The 15,669-nt window shown below is 36.9% G+C and overlaps 1 protein-coding gene across 5 annotated transcripts in view; it reads right to left on the reverse strand.

Moving 5' to 3' along the window:
- The window catches only part of LOC108710917 (teneurin-2), a 1,136,107-nt gene that overhangs the window by 219,346 nt on the left and 901,092 nt on the right, over nucleotides 1-15,669 (reverse strand). For all 5 annotated transcript variants that reach the window (XM_041586173.1, XM_041586172.1, XM_041586171.1 and 2 more), the window contains one exon: nucleotides 918-1,126. In XM_041586173.1, the coding sequence (XP_041442107.1) occupies nucleotides 918-1,126 (209 nt within the window). The remainder of the gene's footprint in view (nucleotides 1-917; nucleotides 1,127-15,669) is intronic.

Here is a 15,669-nt window from a genome sequence, read left to right on the forward strand (position 1 = left end):
CAAAACCAACTTAATGAAACACTTACAGCAAGGATTCTTTTAATGAACACACCACATTTCAATAGAACAGGGTTATGTAGAAAAATGGGAAATTTTGCCTTGGCCCTGCAATCCACAGAAACTAAGTAAGTGCTGTTGCTCTTTTACACGTCAATGAATAGTAGCTAATGATTTCCTCCAGGGCTTGGGGAAAGTGTCTCACTATACAGAGGATGATGGACAGCAAGCTGGAATTTTCAATAAAATCACCTTTTTACTAAAGATACTAAAGTGCTGTCCATCATACTTCCATCCTTCTGCTCATTGTCTTGATAGAAATTGGCTATCATGAAATGAGCACCAGAGAAAGTTATTAGCAATGTGGGTGCTGACTACTATCTCTGAAATGTTCTCATATTATTAATGCAATACCTAAACATGTTTTCATTTTAATGACTGCTGCAATCCTTCTATAGTGCAATGCTTTCCAATTTATTAAAAACTGAGAGTGATATTATGCCACAATTCCATATTGAAGGAAACGACAACAGGAAAATATAGCCCTTGCTTGTTTAAATGTACAACTGCAAGAAATGAGCAAACATCCACACAACTATTAAGTCAGCCTTGAAACAAATGAACTGACCCTGCCACATTACTATTAGCAGATATAGCATCCAAATCCGGAGTTTTACAACCACTGCTTTGGACCCCAGGCAACATAACATTACTTTTTTCAAAAAAGTTACTCTTGTGATGCTACATATCCTCATCCATCTCTAAAAAAGTTAATCGAAATACAAGTATATTTTGTATCAGATTTTGAAAGGTACTTATAACCTACAGTATTTTTTACAGGTGCTATGCAAGTTAATAGAAGCACACATATTTCTAGGTGCATTTAACTGGTTTACAGTATATAATGAAAAGTGTATTACCTGGGCATGTGATGGTGGGAGTCCCCTTCGCATGTAAACACCAAAAAGAGCATCCTTCCCTAATGAGATATTAAATTTGAGGAACTGGGGCTGAGTGATGTGGATATGAGATCTCCAGAACACTCCTGCTAGGACTTCTTGTGTAATCCTGCGTCCGATCTCAATTTCTCCAGTCTCTATACTGCTGTTTCTTGTAGTAATCCAAGGTCCTGCAAGAAGAGAAGAATGCATAAATATTTCTACTGCTCTGTACAGGCAACGCAACTTGTAGCGGTTACTATCAGTTTGCATGGATATTGTTTGTTTGTAGGAGTCATGCGAGACTGCATTTATACTGCTGGTGGGTATAGATAATATAAATGTGTATATACAGTGCTTATCTGCATGGGTTGAGCTAATGTGGATGAATAATGATTGTTGGAATACAAAGAGTTCGTAATGTAAGCTTTAATGTGTATGTGCATTATTTGTCCACAAGCACAATCCTAGCTTGTATTGTTAAGGCTGGACTTCATGTGTATTTTAGATATGTATGTGTAATGGTAGTTTGTATGAATAGTGCTATTGTGTGTATGTAGAGCTGGTGTCCATGAACATTAATACGATTTATTTGCATGCATGGAAAAGCCAAGTCTGTGTAGGCAGTGATGTTCTGCATGCTTAACTACTTTGGCCATGCTAGTCTATTTAGGTACAACTATTTGCATTTACTATATGTTTAATGGTACTGTGTATTGGTAGTGCCAACCTAGTATGTGTATAGTGCCATTCTGCATGGGTAAAAATATTCTTAGCACCAGCTTTTAAGTCTTTATTGCTATTGTACATGGATTAGGGTGGCAGTAGGTAGTTGCTAAAATGGTCACACCCTGTCCAACATTTTAGACTGGCAATGTGGCAATCCTTTACATATTGAAGAAATTGCAACACACTAATGACCGAACTGCTCTTATTAAGATATAAATTCCAAGGGTAAATTCACAAGATCCTTACAGGGAGGCAGCCTATTAGCTCAAGGCCAATGGGGCCAACATGGCTTTCTTTTAGCGCTAAGGTGCAATATCTGTAGAAATAAGTAAAATCAACTGGACTCGCTGTGTTTTTCTTGAAGCAGTTTCACCAGTCATCCAACTGGCTTTCTCAATTCAGAATGACTTGTAATGAAGATCTTTCTGGAATACTGTAAATAAGTTAAGGTTCAAATGGGCAAATGTCTAGGACATACTGTAGGACCATCAGGTCTAAGCTGCGTGTGTTGGGCTATCCTTTAATGCTGGGGCTACTTTGTATGGGAAATGTTAACTGTGTGCATTATGCTATTCTATGATTAGACCTAGTCATATGGATAGTACTATTTTATATCAATACATATCTATAATCTATTTTGTCTGCATGGCTGGTGTTCAGCAGAATGTGTGTGCTCTCCTGTATGAGAGGTGATCTTCTAATGCAGTTCATCTTCTAGGGCATTGGACCTCACTGGATGGAAATTATACAACAATGTAAAGTGATAACTTCAGCTCTACCCCAAAATGTAAGAATTACAAGAATTGTAGTTCTGCAGCTGCTTCAGTAACAAAGATTCATGGCCCTACAGATCATAACAAATGTCAGTTGCGGAAAGATTTTGCTATGCAATATGGACGCTGCCGAAGCATACATAAACCGAGGCTCAGATCACTTGTTATTACCATATGCATGACCCTGACTGCTCCTTTTATGTAGCCATTTAAATGCAGCCTGTATGAATCCCTCAGTAATTTGCAAGATGGTAACAAGGTGGTGCCTATGTCAATGCAAATGATTATGAGGAATTTTTATTGCAGCTCAGGGAAAATGTTTTAAGTAGCACATTTGCATAAATGCATAAAGCACACCACCTTAATAAAGGTCTTTTGTACTTTTACGTCGTTAAGGAGATATATTCTAGTCCATAAACTAAAGTGATCTTTTAATATGCTTATTTGTTTTTTTTTTACCAAAAGCAGCATTATAAATGTCCTGATGGCATTTGCCAGATCCATTGTAAAATTAGTGCAGATTTATATTTTCTTTAATTTACTATACATTAAAACATTTTTAATCAGCCTGTCTTATTTTGGTTTTCAGCGCTAATCATTCCCATTTTCCTTTAACCATCAAACCTGCACTGCAATTAGGGAAAGTAACTCTCTATGAAGATTGAATTGAGATGTGTCTACATTTAATGACACTGATGTACAGGGAAAAATGCTCCGTGCTGCTTTTGCCACTGATTTCTTCTGTCACCTTGGTAATTAGGTTAAAGCAGCATTTTATATTTAGCAGCCAAAATAAAAATAAATTAATTTTAATGTAATTCTATGAATCCGCTTTTCACAAAGGAATACGTTGAAAAGACTAAAGAATATCGTGTAAAATGTGTACACTTTCCTTTTAAATCATTTACAATGGTACTAATAAAATAAATAGATAGGTTTAAGGTTGGCTGTACTGTAATTGTCATTTACTTGATATGAACACTGAGTGATGATTTACTAACGCAAGGGAATGTGCCATTTAATCCACAATGAAGCGTTTTCTTTGAGTTGCCTTGAAAAATAGTAGGGGTCATTTACAAATGTACCAAGTGAAGGTGCTCTAAAATGTACGCAAAGTTGAGCACATACAATATTGATGCAAGGCAGTGAGGAACTTGCCTCATTATGCATTTATGTATGTCCACATGGTTGCCAATGCATCCATTGTGCTTCTTATGATGTATGGTGAGCAACTTTGCCTATTGATACTGGGGAATCCTGGACCGGCCACCAGCCTGGACCTGTCACTAGCTCTAGGGTAGTTCAGTGGGTGGCATCAATAGGGGCAGCAAAGACCTGTGAAGAAGATGCAAACACCATTTTGAATGCAAGCTTTGGAAGTGACTCATCCCTTACTAGATGCAACCTGCATCTGATTTGTGCAAAAACACAAGTACAATTGCATCTGTTTTGACACACTGGCCACAATTCTAGCAGAAGCAACTTGGCATGTGGTCATAATTGACCTGGGATTATGGGGGAGTTGTAGTATGGTTGATTGGCACCACAATTTGAACTTTGTACAATGAATTTGTGTTGTGCTCCACAAAAGATGCTGGCAACCGTTTTACTGTAGTTGGTGCTGGTACAAAAGGTGTTACTTCAGCATAATGGTACAAGCATTAGGTGCCATTGTTTTTCAAGTTAAGCCAGAACATGAACATGAAAAGGGACCTGAAACGTAACTAATGCTCAAGGAAGGTGTTATGTCTAGGGTTCCATTGCATCTATGAGCCCTAAACATTGAAATTTGCATTCAAATCTTACATGAAGGCAGAGTCAGTGCATTTGGGGTAAGGGCAGCAGCAAGAACTATGTATATTGGTGCAAGTACCCTTATAAATATTCTTTCCATTTGTGCAATGATGCATGCAGTTGAGGTGAGGTTGGCACTTATGTTTGCTTTAGTAAATAAACTATTAGCCATGCATATAAGACAATAAAGAAAAAAAGCACCACTCAAAAAAAAATCATAGTTTTAGCAGTTCAGGTCTATACTAGACCTCCTAATTAAAGGCATAATTCCAAAAGAGTGGAGAAAAATATGCAATACAGGAAAATATTTGCTAATATTTATATATAAAATATTTGACATTGTGTCTTCTGGAATGTGTTTTACTGAGCAAATGTAATACAAGGAAAGATCTTTGCCGAGTACATCTCTCTATTCTCTTTCCATTCATCTCGGATGTGATCAGGTTCAGATCAACATTATTAACAAGTGTTGCATTTACTAAATCTGCCCTGCTTTGTACATGTATAGTGTATATTAATACACGGTTTATATTTTCTGTTCAATGGGGATGCCTTTCAAACTCTTGTGAAGCAACATTCTACATTAGTGGATGCCTAAGCAGAGCGGATATATGAAAACAAGCTTAATTCAGGAACTGACATTTACTGTATATACTCGAGTATAAGCCAACCCGAGTATAAGCCGAGGTACCTAACTTTACCTAAGAAAACTGGGAAAATTTATTGACTCAAGTAGACACTACTAGACTAGCCTAGACACAACTACAGCCCTGTCTCCCAGCAGCGCACATTCCTCCAAAGTGACCCCCCCGCGATCAACCGGATTTCTTTGCAAAGTTGATGGTGACAGAGAATTGCCAAACGGATTACTGTGTGCATTGTCCCACTACCATGTGCAGAGGGTGCTGTGTGATATTGCCATCACTGTTAATCTTTCATATAACCAACAGAGGGCGCTGTGTGATATTGCAGTCACTGTTATTCTTTGATATAACCAACAGAGGGCGCTGTGTGATATTGCAGTCACTGTTATTCTTTGATATAACCAACAGAGGGAGCTGTGTGATATTGCAGTCATCGATACTTTAAAGCCCAGTAAATTTAAGAGCTATTTACAAAATAATGAAACGCTATCCCTCATATGTAATAAAAGGCACTCAGTTTGCCCAGGTGCAGTAACCCATAGCAATCATTAAGATGTTTGCTTTTAATCAGGTGACCAATAAAAGCTACCTGTTGATTAGTTGATATGGGTTACTGCTCCTGGGCAACCTTAGCGCAATTTATTGCAAAACCCCTTATGTACTGTGTGGCTGAGTAACAGGAAATACACCCTACAGTTAAAGGTGTATTTCAAAACAGAAACTTTCCAAAACAGAATTTTTCTCCAAACACTTTACCACCATCTGGTATTGTTTTACCTGTTTATCTATTCAATCTACTGCAATGTTTTCGGTAGTCAAATACTGTCCAACGTAACGCATCAACAGCCAGCTTTTTGGTTCTTAAAGCAAGAAATGGCATCAAGGGTAATAAAACACAAAGCAAAAAATAGACCTTTACAGAATCAAGACCACCTTCTTGAACGTCATGGTCTATTGAGGTTTATACTTGGTTTTGATGCCTCTTCCATCATCTCTTGATTCATGTTCAAAATAAAATGGAGCCTTTAAGGGTCATCTTTGTTGATAATGTTCTAAACCTCATCTATCACTAAGTCAGATGTTATCCCTGAGGCTTCGGCAAAACACATATGAATCTGCTAATTAAAGCTAGCAGGAGTTTAACTACATAGAACAAGGCTGGGGGGGATTTAATTATACTGTGGCTTTCTTTATATTTATTTCCATTCCCGTGTTACTTAAAAAAAAAATCAAGACGAAAGCGAATCGTTTTCAAACGCAGACTTTAAAAGAAGGTGTATAGTTGTATCAGTGGCAAACTCAATCACACAAAATGAATTTTTCCCCATCAATGGATTGGATTCTTTGTCAAGCACTCACAGACTATCACCTCTTCATGAGTCCCATTTAACAATGGTTACTTTCATTCATTTAGTATGAGTGTCGGGTAAGTTCGTATCACGTGTGTTAAAAATTACAGCTAGGAGCCTAATAATGAAATGTATTAGCTACAATTAAAATGTTAAAGTGCCTCTTTAGTGATTATAATTAGCATTATTGGTATAACATTATAACGGAAAAAATATAACAACTTGGAAAATGTGAATCAAAAAAAAAAATCCACTTAGCAACACCAATCATGATACTTAAATAGCTATTGCTTTCCATAAATAATAAACAATTTGTACAAGTGCTGTATGTTAGGTTGTAATTAAAGTCACTTGTGTTATTTTCCATATTAATACCAGGAATAGAAAAATAAAAATATTCTGAAGGGCTCATGGGGAATTGTAAAAAAAAAGCACAAACTTTGCCCAATTGCAGTAACCCATAGCCAATAAGATGTTTGCTTTTAAATTATCAATATATGCTACATGTAGTAGTAGCAGCTAATTTGCACCTCGTTTAAGCTTTCCTTATGTGTGTGTGTGTGTGAATATATATATATATATATATATATATATATATATATATATATATATATATATATATATATATATATATATATATATATATATATATATAATACACAAAAGCCATGAATATCCTGTAAATTATATCCTTATAAACGGTGAGTTCTGATGTCATCAGTTATAAACGGTGAGTTCTGATGTCATTTCTGTCACGACTCACTTAAATTTGTGTATTATAATAAATAAAGTACCACCAGTGTTTTTATATGGTCATGAAACTCCTCGGTAACTTATAATATCCTTATATTTTACAAGAGGGGGTACTTTAGTGTGTGTGTGTGTGTGTATATTACTAATGAAGCAAAGGTTTGGGGGGGGGGTTTAAATTAAAACAAGCTCTGTCTTTGATTCACTAAGCAGCCAATAAGCATGTGGTTAGAATCAATCACTTCTAGTGCATGGTGTTAGTAAAGCCATTAGTGCCCTATTCACATTGCACAAATTAAATGTCAATGTGAGCACTTGCCTGTAATTCATCAGAACAGCCTATGGGGCAGCTTGTCGCAAGTTTCAAAGGAAAATGTATGAATGAAAGTAACTTTTTGCATGGCATGTTGCCCTTGTGTCCATAAAAAAAGCCTTAAAGGAATTGCTTAGTATAAAAATAAAAACTGAGTAAATAGGCTGTGCAAAATAAAAAAAAAGTTTCTAATATAGTTAGTTAGCCAAAAATGTAATATATAAAACTGGAGTGACTGTATATATAACATAATTACCAGAACATTACTTCCTGCTTGGCAGCTCTCTTGGTTTCCACTGATTGGTTACCAGGCAGAAACCAATCAATGACATGGGGGGGTATATAGATCATAACTGTTTGCTTCGAACCTGAGCTGCCTGCATGCTAAGGATCAATTGCAAAATCACTCAACAGTTATGTCTCATATGGGCCCCCTTAAAGTCACTGACTAACACAGAGTTAGAGAGCTGAAAAGCAGGACGTTTTGTTCTGTTCTGTTATTGTAATAAAGGCGAGATGATGCAATTTTCCTAAGCTTCCCTGGGCTTTTGCTTCTCATGTTCTAATAAAATGATTTTGTATTTTTAACTTTTTTTTTGATATTTTGGGAAACACAACATCTTGCCTTTATTACAATTTCAGCACCTTTATAGTGGGTGTGAACTGTGAGCTCTTTCCCTCATCTGTATTGAATTTCTTTATTTGGACTGTGTTTTACTTTTTGGGGAGTGCCTTTTCCGCTTTTTGTTGCGGCATATTGCACCAGTTTTTCCATTTTGTCGTTCTGTTATGTTAGACATCGCTCACTCCGGCCTTTATAGATGACATACTTGGCTAATTACCAACAGTTATTTTTTTTAACTATTTACCCAGTTTTTATTTTAAAACTGAATTGTTCCTTTAAAAAGTTATATCTCAAGGTGGGTTGCACCTTTAAGCAAAACCTATTTGCCAGCAAGAAACATTTTTAACCCTCCTAAAGCAAAAAAAAAAGATTTGTTTTTGCTAGTATTCTATTTCAAGCTAGAATTGAGTTTCTATTCTAAATACATTGGGGCTTGGCCACAGCAGCTGTAATTGAATTCGGTGAATGAGCAGCTCACAGATTGTTTATATATATATCGTTTTGGTCTGAGAGGCACAAATACGCAGTGAGAGATAAAAATACCCAAGGTGACTGTTATTGTAATATGTCTGTATAGTAGTCTATATAGAAGGCACAGCTGTTGACTTTTGTTGATTCACAAAATTGAGGTTGGTTTTATTCAAGTTCTAAGAGCGCTGTGAAAAGTAACAGTAATGAGGCCATGTTACTAGCTTTCCGCCTAATAGATATTTAGCTGTTATGTTCAGGGATTTATTAGTGGGCAGCTTGCCATTTAACACAATTACAACTGTAATATTGCATATTGCATATTTATTCTTTGCTTTCTGAAATCTATTTTTAAATTATGAAAGATGTCTTTAGATAATGGGTCCTATAAAACAAATGTTGCATAACATAAACACTGTATAAGTGTTATGTGCACAGCTCAAGCCCTCAGTGGCATTTACAGACAGGGAATAATACATTGCTCATTTGGAGATTAATTTAGGTAATTAGTTACTTGGGGGCAAATTTAGGAAAGGCAGGACAATTCATTCCTGCGCAGAATAAATAGTTAACATAAAATTAATAGTCAACTTTTTTAATTTTATTTTTACAAGTTTTTTTTTTTATACATCAGTACCACAAAAAAGAAAGATAACTTTAATAATGTTATAGCATTGCAACCCTTTAGGTTTTTAGGTTACAGTGATTGTGTCCCTGGAATAAGACCATATATATATATATATATATATATATATATAGTAGGGGATTCTTTATCTGGAAACCTGTTATCCAGAAAGCTTTAAATTACGCAAAGGCAGTCTCCAAAAGACTCCATTTTAATTAAATAATTCACATTTTTAAAAATGATTTGCTTTTTCCCTGTAAAAATATAACAGTACCTTGTAAATGACAATGAATCCTTATTGGAGGCAAAACAATCCTAATGGGTTTATTTAATGTTAAAATCCTATTTTAGCAGACTTAAGTCACGAAGATCCAAGCTACGGCAATTATCCTGAAAACCCAAGGTCCTGAGAATTCTGGATAACAGGTCCCATACCTGTATATGGAGGATGCAAAAGTTTTGCATGGCATTATATACACTGCTATGCTCAGTACAGGTTATTGGGCTCATATACCATTGACTGGAAAGCAAATGCAAGATTACTAAGAGGCTCAAAATTGCTTCCTTGAGTGTCCATGTACAGAGCATATGTTTGCCGATCAATGACTGTGATCTACATCTTGTGTCAGATAAAAATACTGGAACAAAGTGCAAGAGCATCCCTGGACTTAACAATTGTCAATGGAAGACAATACATACTGGTCCCTCCTGCTTCTTCTGGCTCTTGAGGCTGCTTAGCCTGCAAGTTTTATTGGTGTGTAATTTTATTAACATGTATTTATATAGCGCCAACATATTGCGTAGCACTGTAAAGTAAATGTGATTATACAACTAAATCACATGAATTACCGTGTACATAGAACATATGGAGGTACATACATCAAAATCAATACAGGTACAAAAAAATGAGGAAGGCCCTATGCATAGGCATACACTCTAAAGGGAAGGGAGTAATACACAAGGTGTGGGAGTGGGCAAGATCAAATTAAGTGGGTGAGAAATGTGGTATTGTATGTGGTGTTGCGTTTGGTAGTTAAGCAGAGTGAGGGTAGGCTTCTCGAAAGAAGTGTGTTTTAAGAGATTTCTTGAAAGCGGAAAGTTTGGGAGAAAGTCGGACAGACCGTGGGAGAGAGTTCCAGAAAGAGGGGTGCAGCCCTTGCAAAGTCTTGAATGCGAGCATGTGAGGAGGTAATGAGAGAAGAGTTGAGTAGCAGGTCAGTAGAGGAGCTTAGTAAGCGGTTGGGTGAGTATATAGAGATGAGTTCAGAGATGTAGGGTGGGGCAGAGTTATGAAGTGCTTTGAAAGTCAGTGTCATTAATTTGAATTTGATTCTGAAAGGTAACAGAAGCCAGTGCAGGGTTTGACAGAATGGCGAGGCAGAGGAGGAGCGGTTGCTGAGGTATATGAGCCTCGCAGCAGTGTTCATTATGGACTGGAGAGGTGACAGTCTCTGGAGGGGAAGGCCAATTAAAAGAGTTACAGTAGTCTAGACGTGATATGATGAGAGAGTGAATAAGAACTTTGGCAGCATCTTGGGTGATAAATGATCGTATTTTGGATATGTTCCTTAGGTGGAAGTGACATGGTTTAATAAGTGACTGGATATGAGGAGTGAATGACAGAGCAGAATCTAGTTCTAGAATAAGTTGAAGAGCATTACAGAGGATGTCCATATTTCACGACCTTCCCCCTCTAAATGCAAAACTGGCCAATGGGGTGTTTTATTCAAGGCAATGTGCAACTCTTTGCACTTGATTTCCAGGAACACAAAGAGCTGCATCTTAGAGCCCAACTCATGGGACAGTGTGAAACATACAAAATACAGGGTCACAATTCTCTTTTTTTTTTTAAATTTTTACATGGTCCCTGACTTCATAAATTAGGGCTAGTGCTTAAAGTGCACATAGAAAACAGAAAAGTGCAGAGCTAATCTGTATAGGGGAAATTGAGAAATGGATGTGGGTTTGAAACCAAATGCAAAATAACATGACAATTCTTATACACAGTATGCAGCTGGCTTTGAGGCTGATTAACGCTACAAACTGCAGAACAAATTCGACACACTCCCACACTTGTTTTCCTAGTAAAAATTCATGCTGCGCTGTGTGTTGTAATAGCTAAATGAGAAAATAAAATGTGTTCCACCTCTAGGTTAAATTGCAATGATAAAGGGTATGTCAGTAATGCATCCATATGATAATTATGTAGTTGTTCTTTGCAGCAGGTCTTTGAAGCCCTTAGATAGCAATAGCACCATCGTTTATGTCAAACACCAGAAAGCACTATCTCCCCAAACAGGAATAAACGTTGATTCCCCTAATGCCTTTTAAAGGTTATTCATTTCTAATTATTGTAAATGATTACAATATTGAGCTTTAAGACATATTGAACACTCCAATTCATACACATGCAAACCCTCACTGTTCTACTAATCACTGCAATCACACACCAGATCTACAGTTTCTGCAATATTCAAGGCACACGAGAACAAGAGAGAAGATGCATCCATTCCTAATGCCACCAGACACCACTACCCCTATAGCTTGTTCCCAGAAATATTTTGTCATTTGATATAAGCAACATTCCCTTCACTACATAAAAACTCACGTTTCTTTCTTATGACTGAACTGTGCAGTGCCTACCTGGCTCCCCATACATTGTAAACACTATCCTGCTTTCATAGAATTTTACAGCACTCAAGGAGAAAATGAATATAAAATTAAGACTGTGAGGAGGTATGTGTGATTACTGTGTGACATGCTAATTTGTTGATAAAAAATGGAGACAAATAAATCCTTTATGTGGGTGAGGGTCGGCCACAGCTTTTATTTGAACATGTTATTATTCTTCCTATAAAACAAAAACTTGCCATTACATCACCAACCATCAATTTCCAAATGGCAGCTACCGCAAGCCGTGGAGGGCAAGTAGGTTACGCCAAATACAGCATGCATAACATGGCAAGGACACTCTTATTACCCCGCAAGCTGTGACAAAATAACTGTATCCACTTCTGCAACTTAAAATGGAATTTCTTTTTTTTTACAAAACATACATTACTCGTATATTAACAACCAACTGCTGGAAAGGAAGGGAGGATGGGCAGGCAGCTTCACCAGAGCTCCAGGATCCGGAGGGAAGAGGAAGCAGAAGCAGGTAAGGGATTTCTTGTATATATATCTGCCCTCCCCTTCTGCACCCACCAATCCTCTCTAGCCTATCATCCCTGAGATCCAATCCCCCGGCTGGCCATCCCTCATTATAGTCATTGGCACCCTCGCTATACCCTTTGGTGCCCTCCATTCTGCTCTCTTTTTCCTGCAGCCACCCACCTCCTAAAATTTGCATGAACCAAACATGGCCTATTCCAGTCCAGTAGCTCTCTTCCCTTAACCTCTACTCACCATGCTCCAGAGATATTGTATCAGTCCACCTCCCTTCTCTTTTACCTTAATCTGGCCATAAATGCAATGATAGTCATTGAAACGTAAGTTTGTACGATGTTCACGTGGTTGTCCCAACATTGGGGCAAATTTACTAACCTCCAAAAATTCGCCAGCGACGGCTTCGCTCACATTGCAAAACTTCGCAAGGTGTAGATTCTCCAGGACGCTGCTAATTCACTAAACTCTGAACGCTGGCTAAATTGCGGTATCGTTACTGCGCCAAGCAAAGCAAAGTTACGCTAGCGTTGGCTAATTTGCATACGTTAAAGTTGAATGGACGTATATGTTGCAGCAAATACTTTACACTACACAAGCCCAGGAAACCTTAAAGGGATAATGTCATGGGAAAATTTTTTTTTTCAAAATGAACCAGTTAATAGTGCTGCTCCAGGAGAATTCTGCACTGAAATCCATTTCTCAAAAGAGCAAACAGATTTTTTTATATTCAATTTTGAAATGTGAAACGGGGCTAGACATATTGTCAATTTCCTAGCTGCCCCAAGTCATGTGACTTGTGCTCTGATAAACTTCAATCACTCTTTACTGCTGTACTGCAAGTTGGAGTGATATCACCCCCTCCCTTTTCCCCCCCAGCAGCCAAACAAAAGAACAATGGGAAGGTAACCAGATATCAGCTCCCTAACACAAGATAACAGCTGCCTGGTAGATCCAAGAACAACACTCAATAGTAAAATCCAGGTCCCACTGAGACACATTCAGTTACATCGAGAAGGAAAAACAGCTGCCTGCCAGAAAGCTTTTCTCTCCTAAAGTGCAGGCACAAGTCACATGACCTGGGGCAGCTGGGAAACTGACAAAATGTCTAGCCCCATGTCAGATTTCAAAATTGAATATAAAAAAATCTGTTTGCTCTTTTGAGAAATGGATTGCAGTGCAGAATTCTGCTGAAGCAGCACTATTAACTGATTCATTTTGAAAAATTTTTTTTTCCCATGACAGCATCCCTTTAATGAAAGAAAATAAGAGTTGTTATATATTTTATGTCCATTCGCCAGATCGCAAATTCGCCAGGTGTTAGGGAGCGAAGTAGCACTATAGTCTATCTCCTTCGCTAGCGAAGTTACACCAGTGACTGTTAGTAAATCGGCGAAGTACCGAAATTACGTCCCACTGCCGAATTTTCGCCAGCGTTAGTCACTTCGCCCTTTAGTAAATATCTGCATGTATTGCCTATCTGGTATCAATGGATGACTACTACTATTTGTTGGACATAACTTTAGTATGATTGCTGTCTATCAATTAATGGCCAAAATATCAAATGATTTGTTATTTTTAGTACTTTGTTGGTAGCAGATCCAGGAAGGAATAATCATACGTTGTACGTGGGAATAAAATCTGCACTTCTATGGCCAGCCTTAGCCTGTCTTTCCATATTATCTAAAAAAACATCCTTCAAAACCAATGATTCTTTTATAAAACACCTTCCAGGTACTTTATGTGTCCCTTGGTTTCTGCTCAAGTATGCATTCTAGTCACGGCAAAGTCTCCTTTTTAAAACATTTTTTTTACAGGCGTTCTAATGGGAAGCCTTATTTTTCTGTTTAAAATGTACTGTTTAAAATGTATTCCGCATCGTTCCCCTGTTCTCCTGAGAGACTTGCCTGATCTATGTTTGTGTTGCTCGTAGATTTCCTTACTTGTTATGAAAGTTATTAATGCAACAGACACCGTGGATCAGTTGAACATAAATGCTTTTGTCGATAGCGAGAGACTTTATGGAAGAATAATGGCACAATACAGGTAGACTTCTAGTTGTGGTACTTAAAATAAATGCAGCCATATGTATAAATATTTATGAGCACAAAGGCAAACGTAGCGTTAGATGGATTTAGACGCATCAGTATAATGTACTTTTTTTGCAATATTTTTTTTTCCCTTTAATTATTTTCTTTAGTTATCATGAATAAATGTATTGGTTTCTCTGTACGTGGCTTTTTCCTCCCTTCCCTGTATTGTAGACAGCTTTGACTAGGCAGGTAGCACTATCCAATTAGGGATGATGGGGAGGCCTATGGTGAGACTGGAAGCTTTCCCAACATTTTGTGGACATTCCAACATAACTAAATTTTGAAAATGCCTTAACAACCCCATACCAATGTTGCAGCCTGCGTTTTTTATTGCCGCGGATGTAGAAGGACACTGTGTCCTTCTGCGATATGTTCTCCTTGCTCTCATGAAAAAATACTTTCACAGAGCCCATTATGACGGATATTTAAGTCGTTGCTTGCGATTTTAGAATCTTTGGAAGCCATGTATGCGTTTTGGGCTTTAGCTTATCCCCAGCAAACAACCATTTTGTGCAGATTATCACTTTCAAAAGCTGCATCCAAACAACATAAGTGAACTCTGGTATTTCCCAGCATCTGTTTTTTAGGTCCAACAGGACAGTCTGTTTCTGTTGGAGATGCTCTCTTAATGGGCTATTTAAAGACCTGCGGGCAGAGGTACAGATTAGTGCTAAAGTACAACAGATGCTTTTAGGAAGGGGAAAGTAATTTGCTTACATACACGCTGAGGATGATTATAAATGAGACAATTGCAAGAAGGCTACATAACTGTGCCCCTCAGGAATACTTTACTATATATATATATATATATATATATATATATATATATATATATATATATATATATATATATATATATATATAAAAACAAGGGAAAGTTGTGCTCACCACTAGTTTTTAAAAACATTAGGCGGGGGTGCAATGAGTCTTAAATATATTGATAATGGGTTGAGTGCAGAGGAATCTTGTATTTGTCTATATATATATATATATATATATATATATATATAAATATATATATATACACACACACACAGTGTGTATATATATATGTATATATATATATATATATATATATATATATATATATATATATATATATATATATATATATAAAATGCAAATATTCAGTCACTTTTTTTTAATTATTTATTGAATTGATACATAGTTAATAGTTAAGGATTTAAGGAAAATAGTATATTATTAGTTTACGCTACAGAGCATTTCTACAAGCTCATATCTCTGACCAGAAAGCAATACTTATTAGAAAAATAGAGACATATATGAGTGCTCTTATCAGCATAAAACAACATATACAGGTAAAGAAATCCGAGAACCTGTTATCCAGAAAACGCCGAAATACGGGAAGGCCGTTTCCCACAGACTCCATTTTAATCACATAATTCAAA

The sequence above is a fragment of the Xenopus laevis genome, chromosome 3L (assembly GCF_017654675.1).
Source record: "Xenopus laevis strain J_2021 chromosome 3L, Xenopus_laevis_v10.1, whole genome shotgun sequence".
Lineage (NCBI taxonomy): Eukaryota > Metazoa > Chordata > Amphibia > Anura > Pipidae > Xenopus > Xenopus laevis.